The sequence below is a fragment of the Microcebus murinus genome, chromosome 24, assembly GCF_040939455.1.
Source record: "Microcebus murinus isolate Inina chromosome 24, M.murinus_Inina_mat1.0, whole genome shotgun sequence".
Lineage (NCBI taxonomy): Eukaryota > Metazoa > Chordata > Mammalia > Primates > Cheirogaleidae > Microcebus > Microcebus murinus.
The window spans coordinates 16,677,707-16,696,578 of record NC_134127.1 but is presented as its reverse complement, the minus strand read 5'-3'; the positions used below and the strand labels follow the sequence as shown (position 1 = coordinate 16,696,578).

The window sequence follows — 18,872 nt, the reverse complement described above, 5'->3', positions numbered from 1 at the left end:
AACCAGCCTGAGCGAGACCCCATCTCCACTAAAAATAGAAAGAAACTAATTGACCAACTAAATATATATCTACAAAAAATTAGCCGGGCATGGTAGTACATACCTGTAGTCCCAGCTACTAGGGAGGCTGAGGCAGGAGGATTGCTTGAGCCCAGGAGATTGAGGTTGCTGTGAGCTAGGCTGATGCCATGGCACTCACTCTAGCCTGGGCAACACAGTGAGACTCTGTCTCAAAAAAAAGAAAAAAACAAGAAATGTCTTGTCATTATGGTTTGATTTTTTTTTTCCCTCTTTCCTTGTAGCATTCATAAAAGTATTTGTTTTTAAATGCGTGCAATGCTTTCCATTAATTTAACCTCATAATTTAACCTTTTTCTCATTTTCAGACATATTCTTTTTGAGTTTTTCATAGTTATAAATAACAGTGTATACACACAACCGTTCATTTCCTTAAGATAGGTTTCTGGGAGTGCCACGACAGGGACTGTTTACAGTTCTTGAGACATATTTCTAAATTACTTGTAGAGAGATTATACCAACGTTCATGCCCCATAGTAGTTGGTGATAATGATGTCTCTCCCAACACATTATGGTTATATCGATAATCAGAGAAAGAGATCTTTGCTCATTTTGAGATTTATGTTTTTGGTGCTTAAACACATGTCCTTACATACTTTACACACTGCTATAGCTGTCCCTCCACGCTTGTGCTTCTCTAGAAAAGAGGCCTTCCCTTTGAGATGACATCTACAGTACTGAATCAGGTGGCAGTCCCTGTGCGGTGGTATCCATGCTCGCATAAACTACTTTGGAATAGATACAACTATTGGGAAGAAATGCATTTGATTTCCTGTTATTTTAAACATTTCAAAATGTTATAATGCCATGTATAGTAAGATTGAAATAATTTTCTCTTTTAAAACTACCCTTCCTTAGGAGTCCACCTAGATCCATATTCAAAAGGATTTCAACTGTATTATATCTCTTTTATCAACATTTTGTATATTACCAGAACATCTTTGTAAGAAACACTTCTATAATTATTTTTTGTTCTTTATGGGAACTTTTTCCAGGAGTCTAAATGAGGAAGGACTATATCTAACACAAACTCTTTTGTTGTCTCCCTTTTGGAATAGATCGGGTAAGGAATATTACTTCCCCTTGGACCAAGCTCTCTTTGTGGGTAAATATCCTTTACAGAGAGAGGTATGGAGTTAGCTGAAACTCAAAGATCAAAAGAAAATAATTTAGAGCATCTTTCTAAAATTCACATATTACTTCAAGGGTTGTAACGAGAGAAATGGAGACAATTTTTTATATTCTTAGATTATCCATGCTCTTAGGTGGCCAGATATCTTGTATTGTCTTTGTTTCCCTGTGGAACCAGCATAGCTTCTAATTTATAAGTCAACTGCTCTGGCCTCCACCAAATCAGCATGTGTGTGCCTGCCAGGCCCACACTGGTCCTTTCAGCTAGCTTTGTCTCTGCAGGGAAGAACCCTTTGAAATTAAATTTCACAGATCACAGCTGTTTCCCCAGCAGAAGTCCCATTCTCTTGGCTCACTTTTTCATTTTCTCTAAAATCTCTATAAGGGGCACAGCTGTCTTTGGCAAAACCATTTCTTTGAATACCTAGCCACAGGATTTCCACCCACTCTGTCTCAGGGTGGGCCTGGGAAGAGAAAAATGCTCTTGCATTCAGCATTTGAGAGAAGTGACGCAAAGAGAGATGCTGTTTCCAAGTCACCAGTTTTTCCTAGCTTGTTCTCCTCTCCCTCAGATACGTACAGTGGGAGTTTGAGTCATCCAGATATAGACGAGAAGGGGCTAAATATTGACGAGGGAACAACTTTCTAAACTTTGAAGCTTCAGCATCAGTTTGGATTAGAGCTTCAAGAGGATTACTTCTCTGGTTGATATTACCTCTGGAGTGTGGCAGATGTGCAGTTAGGAAAAGTTGGGTGAAATTGCTATTATAAAGAGAAAAACTTGGCACTGAGGAAATTATACATTTTCGTAGGAAAGTGAAAAGTAGAGTTTGGGTTATCTATCAGGTTGCTGTTTCATTTCAATTGATGAAATACATGGCTATAAAGTGTCTACCTAGGACAACAGTGAGCCTGCAAAAGGGGGCCATGTTTTGTAACCAATCTCTAGTCTCTTACTGTTGTTAATGCTCTTTAAAAAAAAAAAAAAAAGTCACAAATGTTTGAAATGTCAACCAATAATCAACTAATATCTGTTCCCGGGAACCTTACACGAATCCTAGAGACTAGTTCATCAGTCGTGGGAAGCTTAATCTTAGCAGGCCTGGGTCTTGTATGGATGTATCTACCTGATTCTTTAAATTGGTTTCTTCCTGATTTGTAAAATTAACAACCAAGAAGGCAAGTGGACCATACATTTGGGAGACTCTATGGGCATCTCCATGTGAAAATGCCAAGCACTGTGAGGTTAATAGTTTATTGCTCAGCAGACCTTTGCTTCAGAGTGGCCTTTGAGGTATCGAGCTGCCATCTGGAAACAACAGAAATAAGTACTTGGACTTCTTCCTCTTAGAATTACCCTGGGGTTGTGCAGTGTGTCGGAGGCTCAGTACTGATGATGGTTGTGTCCTACAGAAGGCTTCTAATGTCCCATTGCTGGTTAATCTGTCACCCTGCTGCAAGCCTAATGTGCCAGCACATGATGGCAGATGCTACACAAAAAGTAAATTATATGGTCACAAGGCGATTTGGGGTTTATACAGTTTAGGTTTTATATCCTCCCATAGCTATTTAGAGTCTGTCACATATCAGCTACTGTGCAAAATTCTGGGCTTCCAAAGATGACTAACATCCTGTCCCTGCCTACATATATCTCACAAAATAGGGGGGAAACAGGTAAATTGAGCATTCACCGAACAATGGGGTAAATTAATAGAGGTGTGGAAAAATCTTTCTGAAGAGGGCCACCAAGCATGCTTGCAAATGTCAGAGGATACATTGCTGAGGACTGGAGACACTTTAACTGATGTCTGGAGCATGAGCAGGAGTTTTCTAGGCAGGCAAGACAAGAAAAAGCATTTTAGCCAGAGCAGGAGAAAAATAACAGATTTGTGAGAAAGTAACACATTCAAAGAATGGAAAACAGCTTTTCACGTTTGAATGATAGGATAGATGAGGAGTAGCGAGCAGTAGAAAGATGATGAAAAATCACATCTCAAATAATGAATATATCATGAAAATTAGAGAGATGGTGTCACAGTGTCATAAACTGTCCAGTTTACAAAAGAGGCTGTTTTCTTCCTTGAGGAAATTTCAAGCTCTTTGAGGTTACTGCTGCTCCCACCTATCCCCAGGTGCTCAAAGGACTGAGATGGCATTGTACCCCATGCTAGGCAGCCCTTCACAGCACCTGCCAGGGAAGAAGGCATGTGCCCTAGGAGTGGCACATTGCTCTCCCCTGTGTGCTCTTGGAATGCCAACAGCAACACTCTTGGGATTCAAGCAAAGCTGAAAAGTCACCCCCTTTTTCCGTCCCTTCTTCAGTCAGTTCTCTACTATTTGAGTAAGGGGTAATAAAAAAAGTCCCACCTTTCCCCTACCAGGGGTGGGAACCTGCGGCCTTGGGATCGCATGTGGCCTTCTGGATCCTTGAATGCGGCCTTTTGACTGAATCCAGATTTTACAGAACAACAACTTTTAATAAAGGGATTTGTTCTGTGAAGTATTGAGTCAGTTGAGGAGCCACACTTGGAGATCTGGAGGGCCATATCAGTGTGGCAAAGACTCACCTATTCAGCCTCCTGTGTGATAGGGGCTAGGCCAGGTGTGGGGCTGCAGAGATCATAGGACCTGGCATCTGTCCATTCGGCCCTCTCTGGCACACTTGGGTTCTGCATTCATTCTCTCTTTCCTCACACCTTTCTACCCCATATCCATTCAGCAGCAGCAAAGATTCCTGTCCAAAAGATTCCAGGAAGTCCTCCCTCCTGAGTGCCCAGGTGGGCAGGCACTCAATCACTGCCCCAGCCCCTTGCCGCTGCCAGGACCCTCGCTCCTAAATGAGGGAGGTAGTCTTGCCCGAGACAGAAGGATGCAGGGCCTCTGCTTCCTTGATTAAATGAATCAGATGGGTCTCCTAAAGAGGCTATGATGACCAGCAACCCACTCCTTTAAATACCACCTTCCCTTGGCTGTAAACACATACGTCACATACACAAAACCACTCCTCCATTGGAATAGCAATCTATTTAGGGTCTCATTTCATCATTAATTTCTCATCAATTACTTTAAGGCTTCCATCAAGACTTCTCAACTATGAAATAGCCTGTAATGATTTGTACCTATATATTAATAGAACAATTAGCATTTCCTCATTAAGAGTGGAGAGTGATAGCAAAAGCTTCCTCTTCCTCCAAAACAAAATAAACAAAAACAGCAACAGTCATCGGAAGGAGAAGCAGACACAGCTAAAATCCTACTGGAAAGAACCCCAAGTCCTGGCAGTCTCCATCCACTCAGTCTCCTTTCCTGCTCCCATCCCAGCCAGACAGAGGCTTGCCGCAGAGGTTTTGGGCGACTCCTATGGGAAATTGAAGAGTTGAATAAGTAATATCTCATGCCTCTCAGGTTTATAACCCACCCTGTCTGTTGTGTGCCTCCTGAACACACACACAGTATCACCAGCCTCTTAGGTATTAAAGTGACAGTTCTGTTAGGCTGGGGATCTCTCTCCTTGGCTTCCTTCTAGGAAAATATGTCTCTTAGAAGGATACTAAAAGGCTCTTCCAGAAAAGCAGTCATAGCCTGAAGAGTGTGGAGAGTCATACTCCAAAAAGTAGACATGTCTTGTCAAACTCCAAGTCTGTCACTTAACTAATTTCTGATTTGGAGCAGTTCATTTACCCCTCCGAGTCTCAACTCAATCATCTGTAAAATGGGGAGAAATGGTGCTGCGTGATCAATGTAAAGGATTTTTTTTTTTTTTGAGTCAGAGTCTCACTCTGTTGCCCGGGCTAGAGTGCCATGGCGTCAGCCTAGCTCACAGCAACCTCCAACTCCTGGGCTCAAGTGATCCTGCTGCCTCAGCCTCCCAAGTAGTTGGGACTACAGGCATGAACCACCATGCCCTGCTAATTTTTTCTATATGTTTTTAGTTGTCCAACTAATTTATTTCTATTTATAGTAGAGACGGGGTCTCGCTCTTGCTCAGCTTGGTTTTGAACTCCTGACCTTGAGCGATCCTCCCGCCTCGGCCTCCCAGAGTGCTAGGATTACAGACATAAGCCACCACCATGCCCCGGCTAGGATTTTTTAAATATATGGAAAAAGCACCGATTATATGTTAGGTTAATAATAAATATTGATTCCCTTCCTAATGACTCATAAGAAGTGATAGTATTTTTTTCTTTTAGTCCTTTCCTGATTCTTGTCACTCTCATGAGGAGTAAAGTAACTGCTTCAGACTTTTTCCCCCTGTCTTTTTACAACCCTCCAACAGCAGTCTGTATGATGAAATGATTAAGAGCGAGTTAGGCCATCTTACCATGCAAATATAGGCCCTTTTCCTCTGTGCTAGCTTTATTGAAAATTAATTAATTCCTTCTACCCTTTCTTTCCACTTCTGATCAGAGACAGTCAGAAGCCTCCATAGAGCCTCCAAGGACCAGCATCAGGAGTAAAATAGGCAAGGCAGAGGCTTCGTGTTCTGGAGTGAGCCACGTGCCACTGACACTAGTCAGAGATGCCATGTTGACCTTTGTTTCTCATTCCTGTAGACACTAGATATACATGTGACATGAATTCTGCATACTTGGCGTCCACTTAGAGGGAATTTATCAGAAGCCGATACATGCCTCTTTTCACCATCCTGCCCCAGTCTTGGAGGTTCAGATACTCCCTGACTTGGGTCATCTCTTCTATGAAAAAACAAGTTTATACTCCACACACACACTACAGATGGCAAAAAAACATGAAACAAATAAGCAATAGGAGCCCCCTCACCTTGTCGAAGGAATACTCCAGAGCAGTATTCCTGTATTTTAAACAACCCACACAGCTTTGCAGAGCATTGCTTTATATCTAATATCTAAAAAGATAAACAGTCCCAGATCTCAGCATCATACATCACAAATGTAGGAAACAGCTCGGCAGATTTCCTGAGCCGGCTGACTTCAGTGATCATTCAGCCAGAAATAAGACTGGCTTGTCAACATGATATAGTTTTGGTGGTACTTTTTGCATCTGAGCTTCACTGCTTCATAGAAGGAGACTATTCTGTCTCTCTGTCTCTCTCTGTCTCTCTCTCTCTCTCTCTCTCTTTTCTTTTTTTTAATTGAGAAGCTAAGGCTCAAAGATTGATTCCCCTACTCAGGATTGTAAAGGTGGTAGTGACCAAGCTCGTGTTTTTTCCATTAGGCTGTTCTTAGATAAACCCTAAAGCTCTAGGGTGTGACTCTTCTAATTACTGCAAGTTTAAAACAAGCTATTGGGGGGGGAAGGTGTCTCTGACTTTTATGTCTTCGCCCAGATTTAAGTAACTTTTGGCTAATATATAGCAAATGTGCAGTAACTTCCTTTTCCTTTAACCTCTTGCTTTAGTGAGGACTAGTGGGTTCCCTCTCTCTCATTGCATTCCCCTGACTCTAGCCACTCTTTCACTAGAATATGGGACTGTCTCTAATCATCTCCTATAATTAGAGGAAGTAAACATTGAGATTTTCTAACATAGTCCTTTTTCAGGTATTCTTCCCATTCCCAGAAACCGTGAAGTATGAAAATGTCAATATCCCAACCATTTCCTAACTCTCAGATTGATAGTTAAAAGTGGCTCCTCACATACTCATTATCAGCTGAACTTGGGCTAATGAGCTATCATTCTGATACAAAGGGCCATAATATTAGTTAGAGAGCAAATCAATAATGAAGGCATCTACAAGCTTAGGAGTCTGCTGGGTTTTTACAATGTTAAATACTAGAGATGTCATTTTGAGCAAGATTTAGTTCCTAAAGGAGCTTATGTTCTATCTGAGGAGAGTAATGAATACAAAAAGCCAATTCAGTGCACTTTGGTATCCTACAAAGGGAAGCGTGCTATGGAAACACATTTAGGAGGGTACTTAACTGAGCCTTAGGAAGAGAAGGGAAGATCATGGAAGGATTCATGAGCAAAGTGGTATCTAAGCCAACACTTAAAGAGAAAATAGAAGTCACCTAGGGGCATTCGGACAGAGACAAACCTATATGGATGCCTAGATGAGAGAATCCCCCACACATTGGGGGAGCTGCAAGTTCAGTGCTCGGGGCAGATTATGAAGACCTTAGAAAGCCACATTATAGAGTTGAGACTTTATCTTAGAGCAATGTGGAGCTTTCAAAGGGTTTTAAGTGGGGAGTGACAAGATCATATATTTTAGAAAGATCCATCTGCCTTATAGCAAGGTGAATGGATTGGAAGCAGATTGGATCAGAGACAGAGAGACCAGATTAGCTTGAACTAGGGTAGGGCTAACAGGGAAGAAGAAACACAGTCTAACTGGGGAGTTCTGTTTGATGTGTTGAATTCCCACATGTCTGTGGAACAATAAATAAGGCATCCCATAAGCAATTAATTATGCACATTCAGATCTGGAACCAAGGAGGGAATCTAGAAATACAGATCTGGAGAGTCATCAACAAGTAGTTGATAATTTAACCCATGGGAGATGAGGTCGCGTAGAGTGAGGACAAGATGGATCACAGACACTTAATAGGTGACAGCTAGGAAGATAACTGAGTGACAAAGTGGTGCCACTGGCCCCAAGAGGGGTTGAGAATGTTCCACACTGTGAAAAGGTAAGCTGGGTTTTGGAAAGTGCCGCATGAATTCAGCAACCAGAAATTACTGATGAAGTGGTTTCAGTGGAGTGGTGGATGTAGAAGGCACATTGGAGAGAAAGTTGAGACACAAGCAGGAAGTATATAGACAACGACTTTCAAGAAGCTTCACCTGTAGTTTCCACTTTGATCTTCCCTCTACTCCTCCTCTTCTGAAATCCCTCTTCCCGTGACTTCTGTAAATAACAGGTCCCCAACGACTATCTTATTTCTGTTGAATCTCTTTTCTTTCCTGTTATTGATTTCTCTGTAAAGTAAAACAAGTCCTTGTCACTTTTCCTTTCCCCTAGACAGTTTCTGACATTATCCAGAGTTCTTGTTTTGCTTCTCCTGATTGTACATTGTCTTCCTCATCACCATTCACCTCATTTCCCTCTCTGGCCTCCTCAGTTAATGTTTTTTAGTCACATTAGCCTTTAACTTGCAAGCAAAGAGTAAATCCATAGAGTATCATGATAGTAATGTCAGACTTATTTACAAAACGTCATATTAGGAGCTATACAAGAAATAAACAGTGTCTCCTCCTGAAGGAGTTTGGGCTTACAGTGTGGGTGAGAAGACCAATCTTATGCAATGACTGGCTGGTGAACTCTTAAAATCATCTCATGAAAAAGCACCAGTTAACATGATGCAAACCACGTGTATAGGTGAGGATGGGGGTGGGGGGGGCGAGAAATGAGAAAATGGAATGAGTTTGGGCAAATAACTGGTTCCAGTTTCTAGAACACTCTGAGGTAGGTAGAGGCTGTGAAACACAACAGCAGCATAGGGGCTGATTTAAATATTTGCATATTCAAAACTATCGCAAAGTCCAAGTACCAGTCATGACCAGGCACAGTAAGATATATATGGTAGAGTGGTTTTGTCTTACAGCTGAGTAAAAACTCATGCCTATCTTGTATCCTTTTTTTTTTTCTCGTACCTGCAAGTGCCCCTGAGCCCAAGCAGCTCCTGCTATTGGAATATAAAGTGTTCATGGCAGACAAGTCTAATATTATCATTTTAATGTAATATTCCTAGTTCATATATACTTTAAAAATTAGAAACTTCTATGAATTGATGATTAAAAATGATTAAGTTCTTGTTGGTCTTGATGATCCATCATTGTTGACATTTGGATATTAACTTCATATCCATTTTGTTAACAGAGAGTGAGTCATCTGCTAGCCAAGTGCTTAGACAAGCCTTTGCTATTGCCTCACTTCGAAAGTTCTCTCTTGGTTTCTATAATACCATGGGCTTTGTGTTTGTCCCTGCCAGCCTTTGCCTCTTTCTTGAAAGTATTTTGGTAAGGTTTATGGTGGTATTCTTGTTACAGGTCTGGTTGTCACAAAACTGAACTACCATAAGGATAGACTATCAGGTGACTGCTGGGTGGGTAAGAGTGATGGGTGTGGGCGGCTGATTAGTGGACGGCCGTGAATTACTGAGAGTCTGGCGACTCATTATTCGGTTCTCCAGACCAGGCTCTTGAGAATCTTAATATCCTTTCTCTTTAGGGTCTAGAAAACAGCTGCTTCGAACCTGAATCTATGGGCCTTTACCATGTGTTTAGAAAGTGAAAAATCAGTTCATGATCTAAAACTTTAGTTTGTTATCACAATATACTGGTATCTCTTCTGTCCTTGATGCAAAATCTCTTCATTCTTTGGACCACTTGGAAAAGCGATTTGTTTCAGCTGCCCATACGGTTTTTTAAAAGTTCAATAGGAAAGGGAGTTTTTGCGATGTTTGAAGTATAGGTAGCATCGGGGTGAGCCTAGGCCAGGCATCAGGAAGCCACTAAAGATCGAAGGCTTCCCAGACTGCGGGGATGGCGGCCAGTCTGGGGCTGATGTACCAAATACCATAGCACCCAGAGCAAGCTGGTTCCAGGCCCCATCTCCCATGTCCCTTTTGGCTTTCCTGTGTGCCCAGAGCATTTTTATGTCCTTTTTGAAACTGCTGGCTCCGTGCTTTTCACACTTTGAAAGGCTATCCGAACCCTCTCTCATCATTCTCTAAAACAATGGAAAATGCCTAAAAGGAGAAAAAAAAAAAAAAGCTTCGAAGTTCGAAGCCTAGTGTTCCCCCGGAAGAAAGATGATCCCACCCAAGTTTTTGCTAGTCATAATTTAGATGAATGGTCCAGTCCAGCAGAGAAATGTGACCATTATGTGAGGGATATTTAGGGCATAATTATAATTTTTAAAAACTGTAAAATCAGCTGGGTGCCATGGTGGCATGCCAATAGTCCCAGCTACTTAGGAGGCTGAGGCAAGAGGATCACTTGAGCCCAGGAGTTCATATTTAGCCTGGATAACATAGACCTCATCTCTATAAGCCTATACAGTCATAAAAAGTCATCACAACTGGAAACATACCCGGTCTCTGGGGGTTGAGACATTTAAGTTGTGCTCTGAAGGAAGGATTCTGTTTAAAACACAATTCCAGTTTAAATGCTTAGCAAACAGAAACTACTTTGTTCCTAATGAATTTTTTCGGCCCCATCTGTGAAACTCATGCAGTGGTTTGTGGTTTCTTCCCATTCAGGTCTCTTTTTGCCTGTGCTCAACTGAGGTCCCTGGGCAATGCATTTCTCTCCTCTCTTTCCCGCCCGCCCTCCCTACCTCCTTTTCCTCCCTCTCTTCTTCTTCTCCTCTCCTTTCATTCCTTTCTCTCATTTTTCCCTTCCATCCTTCCTTTCCTTCTATTTCTTCCCTCCCTCCCTTCCTTTCAGTAAATAATATGCCTACACCAATCATGTGAAAGTTGTAAAGGGAAGCATGGACTGAACACTAACTTGGATTTCTCAGGGCTCAGAACTGAATGGAAGTGGGGTGGGTTGTGGACAGACACAACAACATGCTCACAAACAATGATACAAGTGCAGTTTTTAACAGAATGTTAGTGACACCCAGAGCTGAGAGGAAAGTAGCAATAGCCTACTACCAATAACAACCCTGATCTTATTTTCAGTAGGAAAATGGAAGAAATAGGGAAAAGTAAGTGCTGACCATTTTTTTCTGCTTAAAACATTTTTGAGTAAGTTTCTTCAGATACTGAGTCAAGGAATCTGACAGTGTTTCTGCAAAGGGTGATGATGGTTATCTGGTCTGTCTGACTGCCTTCCCATGCAGCTGCATGATCGTTAGAAATCTAAATCCCAACTTCCTGATCCCCTTGTCAGATTTATCCTAGAAAATGTCCTGTGCCTCATTGAAGCCTGAGGCCTTATTGAGAAAGCCCCCCAAGTCCTACTAAGTGCCCCTCTCTAAGTGCACTAAGGAGAAAGTTGCAGTGCTAACAAAGAAAAAAGTCCTGCTACAGGCCAACACCTCCCCGTCACCGTAATACGGAAGACAGGCACTACGTACATGTTAATTGAACAAATTAATATAAAAATTTTGAATCTTTTGACTTCATTTTGCTTATTCTCTCTTAATTCTCATTTCTATAGTAATATAGGATGTATTTTTCTGACTGTAACCCTATTTGTATAACATGAGAAAATTAAGTGATACTCCAGGCTCCTTTCAGCTTTAAAATTCTGTGATTGATTTTCAAATACATGCTTAGTTGAGTGATGAGCTGAAACGTGTTTTAATTTGACTTGCTATTACTCAGAGCTTCCAAATCTATGGAAATAGCACTTTCTGTGTTCCCTGGTAAAACAGGAAGAATAAACCTAAATGATATTTAGAAAGTTAACTAATCAGACATATTTAGAATTTAAAAAGTCATCAAATTATGAAAAATGCTTTTAATGCCATTTTTAATGCCACTTTTAATGCCATTTTTAAAAGGAGTTAATAGACAATTTAGGACCCAGTTTACTTTATTGACATTTGTATTAGTATCCTCACAGTTTCAAACAAGGACATGGTCTTCTAATTTCTATCTTAGTGGAAATCAAGACCATTTCAACCACGTTATAAATTGTTTTAATTACATATAACAATTTTACCCTACTTAATAGAGCATGAAGTAAATAATATTATTTATTTATTTACTTATTTTTAGAAGCAGAGTCTCTTTCACCCAAGCTGGAATGCAGTGGTGCAATCATAGCTCACTGTACCCTCAAACTCCTGGGTTCAAGCGATCCGCCTGGCTCAGCCTCCCGAGTAGCTGAGACTTACAGATTTTTTTGTAGAGACAGGGTCTCACTATGTTGCCCAGGCTGATCTCAAACTCTTTGCCTCAAGCAATCCTCCTGTCTTGGCCTCCCAAAGCACTGGGATTACAAGCATGAGACACCACACCTCGCCAATGATATTTTGAAAACTGGAATCTGAGTACAGTTTTAACTGATATTAATGAATTTCAATTAAGATTTGGTCACTTTCCAAATTTTACTTTATATTCAACTAAAAGTACAAATTTCCAGAGTTGATACCAATTATTTGTATATATGTGGGTGTCTTTAGTGTTAGTGTGTTATGATGTGACTTCACAAGAGGTTTAATTAACAAGCTTCACAGGAAGAAAAAAAACTTTTCATGCTTTAAATGAATTTAAAATAAATAGCATTGTGAAATCACATTCTCGTTGCTTATTAGGATGATGTAGTGTCTAATGAATCATTACATAAAAAGATGTAGATTACAGGGAACACAGGAGAGAGTAAAATGTTTTTAGTCATCATATTCACCCTTCATTTGTTTGAGAAAATGGGTAGTAATTAGATGTCATGGAGCATTTTCTTTTCTTATAGAAAAGTTCTTGATTGGATTTATCTTGCTCTCTGTTTCACATTTAGTTTGTGCGGCAAATAGTCCTAGGTTTGAAATGGTTTGATTACGATAATTTATCCCTTATTTCTTCCCAATTTTATCATTTAAACACCATCTTCTACTCTAAGTAGTGAAAAGTAAAGATGTCAGAATGAACTCCGTAGGATAAAGACATTTCTTTTTATCCAGTTGTCAACCCTAGTATTTCTACTCTACCCTGGGTTTTGCTCATTTTTTCTGGACTTGGACCTTCATTTTCTAGTAGGAATTCAAAATGCTGAAAACAAGGTTTGTATTTTGCCTCTTTAAAAAAAATGGTAAAATGGTATTATTATCAACTGGAAAAGTGAAAGCTTCTTAGATTTTAAAATTCCTTGGCTTCAGTTTGGCCCTAATTAAATAGATCCTTTCTTCCATTGCTGCCCTGTGTAGTGTTTTCCTTCCATTATAAGGCAAACATGCAGTGTATCTTAGAGTTTAGGATGCTGCTTTGGAATAAAAAGTTCTCTTTAAAAACAATGGTACAATTCCCCAAAGTGACAATTACTGTTAGCTTTTATTGAGATCTGTAGTAACTGTTGCATTTTAAAAATTTTGCACTTTTAAGAGCAGTCTAAGACTGCCATCTTTTAAGCTTGTTTTTAAATAAAGATATCAGAGAGAACATGTTCCAAGAATATTTATAGTGGCTCCAAGTCTAGAGGTCTAACTCAGCCATTATTAATAGCTACCAACTAGTCTTGTTTCCTATTCACCTATAGCAGTTTTTTAGACATCATGTAGGATTTGAAACTATAAAGGTAATTGAGACAATCCAAGGGGTACTTATGCAATGAGAAAGGAAGAAGATGAGGAAGGATGAGGAAGATGAGGAAGAAAGAGAAAGGAAGGATGAACATTTAAAGGCAAACTGAGGAGGAGATAACAAAGTAAATGATTAGAGAGGTAGGAGAGAAACTAGGAGAGTATTGTAACAAGAAGCCAAGGAAGAATTTCAAAAATATTGTTGAATTTTTCAGGTACTATAAGATGAGAATCGAAAAAAATCTATTGAATTTTGCAATTAGGAGGTTCATTGCTGACCTTTGCCAGAGCAGTTTCACTGAAGTATAGAAATGGGCTCTGGGTTGCAGCAGGTTAAAGATTAAACTGGAAGAGAATATATCAAAACAGTTAATGTGGATTGTTAACTCATCAGATATGAAGGAAAAGAGAGAGATGGCAGTGAGCAGAGAGAATGATATTCAGGAGGCACTGTTATCTTAACAAAGATAATAGAAACCTTGGGTATATTTATAAGCTGTGGGGAAGAAGCCGGTAGATAAAGAATGATTTAAAATACAGAAGAAAGATAATAAGCAATGAAACAGCCCTAGAAAAGGTTCATGGAGGCTGATCTGGGAGCATAGGATTCCACTACTGTTGAAGGAAAAGGGTAAAAAAAAAGGCTGCAGAATATAGGTGTTTAAATGGCATAATAAGCAGAAAGTTTGATATTTTCATGTTTGACCTTGTAGAACACAAGGTTACTCTATGTGCTACTAGGAGATACATTATTAGTAATTATATCACCTAGCATTTATTGAATACTTACTATATGCTGTGAATATTACCAAGAGTTTCGAAAACATACCACATTTAATTTACAACTCTGAGTGGAAGTATTGTCACTACTTCTCAGTCGAGGAAACTGAAGCCTAATGAGTTTAACCTGTGTAAAGGCATAAAGACATTTGTATCAGAACTAGTCATTGGAGGCTGGCTGGTTCTAACTCCAGGTACTTGTGTTTTTAGCCATAGTTGCGTGTAAGTTAGGATGTTGTGTACATTTGACAGAATGGACCAGTTTATCGTGAATGTGTAAAAGAATTGTTGGTTGGCCCTTGGTACAATAAAAGGTAGAGACCTGAAGTCTGTGGTAGCTCCAGTGTACACAACAGAGTTGATTGCCTCCATCAGCAGTTATTAAACCAAGTGAATGATAATGTAAAGGGACCATCAGAGTGGGATTTTTTTTTTTTTTTAGTGTCAGATTGGATGGATGAGAAAGTTAAGGCATAACCTAACAAAATTCCTGAATTCTGAGATTAAAGGGAAACACCTATGAGATTCTTAAAAGACAAGAAAAGGAAAAAGAATCAGACTGGCATTGGACTTTCTATTAAACTGGAAGATGGAAGACAGTAGAATACCATCTATAGACTATGAGTGAAATTAGTGAAAAAGATGGCAACTGTCATTCTATATCCAGTTCTATACCTGTCAGAGAAAATGAATGATATTTGAGAATAAAAAATAATATATCACCTACATGAAGAAAATACTTGAGACAGAAGAAAATAACAAAGGATGAGAATACAGAAGTCAAGATGGAAAAAACGAAGAAGCAGGTTAGCAATGAAACATGGACACAATTAATGTATGAGAATAAGGAGAGGCTCAGAGAACATACAATCCCAGTGTAAAATAAGATTTCTTGAAATACAAAACACACAATACAAGGTAATTTTAGTAAGACTGCAGAACAAAACATACTAAACTATTTTAGTAAAACTTAGTATTAATGGGAAGAGGAGGGAAGGAAGTGAAAATATTTTGAAAGTCTTGTTGATGTGGGTGAGGAGTAGAGAAGTAGAGCATTTTCATGGGCGAAAGAGATTCTTTTAAGTTTCCATCTTAAATGACTAAGCGCTAAACAGGATGAAGAAGAACAATGTAAAGTAATAAATGGCACATAGTTATAAGGAAGATAATAGTTATAAATCTAAATGCACCAAACAACATAGCAACTAATATGTAAAACAAAACCTTTTAGAAATTTGAGGAGAACTTGAAATACAATATAGTGCAAAAAGTCAATATATTTATCTCAAGGGGATAAACTGTTGGGAAAAAATAGTGTAAGGATATAGAGGAATGTAATTAGTAAACTTGAATATAAATAAACTCTCATCTCTCAAATAATAAACTTTTTTTGTATGTCCATGGAACATTCACAGAAATCAAACATGTAGTTGGCCACAAGAAAAACCTTAACAAATTTTGAGGAAAAAATCAATTTTACAGAACACATTCTCTGGTTATAAGTGAATAAAATTATAAATATATCATGATAAATAACTAAAATTTTAGATAAATTTGAGAAACATATTCCTTAATGCTCCTAAGGTCAAAGAAGAGATCAAAAATTAAAGCCACAAACTAGAAAACAAAGAAAAAGTATTCCCAAATAATGTTACACAGTATAACCCATACTGAGAAGAAAAATTATAACCCTAAGTTCTTTCTTAATTTAAAAAAAGAGACATAAGAAACAAAAGAACTAAATAATCATGTTAAGAAATTCAAACAAAAAATAACCAAAAGAAACTAGGGAAGAATTAAGAAGAAAGCTTAAATCATGGACCTAGAACATCAAAAAGGTACATACAAACTTCTACGCTGATGTTTGTGCAAACTCAAATATCAGGTGTGTAAGGCATCCTTATATATGGAAATGGAGGTAGCATATAAATTCCCTGAAGGAAATGTTGGCTCTGGTTATTTCTCCCCACTCCATTACTTATCTACCTCACATTCCTGTCTGGAAACTAAGCGGTTACATTGCATGGAGGACCAGATATGGAGGGTTCTATTAATATTACATTAATAGCATAATCATGAGGCTGAAGGGGCGTTTGCAGTCAGTTTGCAGTTTCCAGTTGAAACTTTGACTCTAATAAAAACGTTTCTGGAGGAGATTTGTGAATCTTTGGAATGCTAAGTCACTGAGAAAAATCTTATTTAAAAAGGACTAGAAAGACCTTAAAACATAATTAGATTATAGTTTTATGAAGTAATGGGAATTATAGAAGAACAGATACATGTAAATCTATTATATTTAAATTTTTTATTTTTTATTTATCATACCTTGAGAAGACTGACGTTAACAGCAGTTCTTAACCTCTGAAGCTTGATAAAATAAGACATGTCGTTGCAATCCCAAAGTAGAAATTTTGTCATTTAATATTATAAATTTGGGTAATCTTTATATTGCTACTGGTATTTACTTCATATTTTAGAGGGTAAAGCTTTTCCTCTCAGCAAGTGTCACTTTAACGTTATTTTTGACTCAGTTTGAATTGATGGTGGTAGTACCTCGGAATTGCTTGATTTGTAGGACAGATAGAAGGGAGAAGGTGTTTGGGCATTGTAATTGTTTTTCTGAAAATCTGTAAAACCAGTCTGTGATAAGAGAATAGACAACATCTCCTTTTAGGCTTTTACTACTAATTAGAAGGTGGTGTGTGTTTACAGAAGAAATACAAGCTTATTTAGCATCACATCTTGTTTTTGGTAAAATATAGAAAGGGGAGAGAGGAGCATTAAACTTTAGAAAACATCTGCTGTAATAGTTTGTAACTTATGCAGCATGTAGTATATTTATATTGGATTTAGGGCTATTTTTTAATTTTAATTAACCCAAGAACAACTAGGAATAATGGAATCAAATTTGTTTTAAATTCTAATTATTATTCTACTAATTGTGATTTTTTTAGTTGTATTTAGAAGGATTCCATACAGAAGAATCTTTATATAAACTCTATGAATGGTGTAGTTGATCCCCAAAGATAAAATTGCATATATATATGGCACCTTTTTAATGTAATTTTACCCATTTTTCAAGTTTATGCTAATAGAGCTAAGCGTTCTTCTGATTCAATAATCTTAATAATTTTCTTTCAACAGCAGAGCTGGAGTAATCATTTTCTTTTACTGTTCATTTTCTTTGGATAATATTTGCCTAAAAAGAAAATAGCAGGAACATGTAGTGTCTTTAAAGAGCAAAGAACATAATGGCATTGTTTTCACCACCAGTATAATTGTGTTGATGAGTATCTGCAAACTTCTGTTTTTAGCCATTTAATCCTGAAACCAAATCACGCTAACTATTGGACCAAGCCTCATTTCAAATCACTGTAAAATGCATGTGATAGATATTTCTGTCTTTGGCCTGCCTTAGCTATTTTACCTTAATTATTATATATGAGCTTTTTAAAAATGCCTCTTAGATATGTGTATTTTCTCATTCTCAGCAAATTTTCAAACAGTGTGATGTTCTGTGACATTTATAAGATTGCAAAGACTTGTTTTTACTCACCATTCATTTCATTTTTTTCATGCACTCTTATGGATTTTCTTTTAAAAAATTATTTTTAGGTTTTAAAAAGAGAAATTGAAATCTGATCCTGACTTTGTTTGTGTCCATTTATAGGATGAATATAAGCCGGAGAAAGCGTTGTCTGAAGAGGACTTGAAGAACGCCGTGAGCGTGCATCACGCACTGGCATCCAAGGCCACGGACTATGAGAAGAAGCCAAACGTGTTTAAACTGAAAACTGCTGACTGGAGGGTCTTGCTGTTTCAAACCCAGTATGTTTTGTTGGTCTGGTTTTTATTTTGTGTTTTACTTCGCTTAGCACCACTTTATACCAAGGCATAGAAACAGTCTCTGCAGAGGACATTTTTTGAGTTGGAGTCAAAGTCAAGAACTGGTTACATTAGACAACTGCCAAGGAGACTAAAATACAAAATAAAAACCCTGGGTCCAGATTTTTCCATCTGCTGCAGAGTAGCCCAGTGACTTTTAGTCAGCCACTTAGACCATCTCTAGATCTCAGTAATCCTCATTAATAAAAAATGAGGGTTTTAGTAGACAAGGTCTTTTACAAAAAAAGTAAAATGGACCTGGATTCAAATCACCATTTCCCTAGTTCTTTATCCTACCATGTAATTTAACCACTTTGAACATTAGCTTGTCACGTGTAGGTGATAATATTTATCTCTCAGGCTTTGAGTGCAGATTAAAGTATTTTGCACATAGAAACTGTTCAGTAAATGTAAATTTCCATTTATTTCTCTCCTTTCTCTTTCCTTCTGAGCTCTCGTAGTCTGTGATTATACTAAAAGGAGAACATAAAATCCTATTGTAAGCAAGGAAATGGGATGGATTGCCAGTCCAATGAGGAGTCCAGTGACAAATGTCAAATTAGAATTGGAACATGCCATGTGGAGAATTCTGGATTTGTGAGGTGAAAAACTGAGATTTTGAGAACTGAGCCTCTAGAACAGAAATTTTAATAGGGGTCACACGTAGCATCAGTGTCGGTGGCAGGCAGTGTTAATCATTCATTGCTTGAGCTTAACTTCGGAATCACCCCTACCATAACACTGTCAGCTGACCCCAGTTGACACTGGAATTAAAATTTGACATAAAGCTAGTGAACACAAGTATCTGTGTGCTTGTTGATCAGAGCA

General features: G+C 38.4%; 1 protein-coding gene across 9 annotated transcripts in view; it reads left to right on the top strand.

The window, feature by feature from the left end:
• The window catches only part of PSD3 (pleckstrin and Sec7 domain containing 3), a 460,884-nt gene that overhangs the window by 400,748 nt on the left and 41,264 nt on the right, over nucleotides 1-18,872 (top strand). For all 9 annotated transcript variants that reach the window (XM_012785047.2, XM_012785050.2, XM_012785051.3 and 6 more), the window contains one exon: nucleotides 17,830-17,987. In XM_012785047.2, coding sequence (XP_012640501.2) covers nucleotides 17,830-17,987 — 158 coding nt within the window. The remainder of the gene's footprint in view (nucleotides 1-17,829; nucleotides 17,988-18,872) is intronic.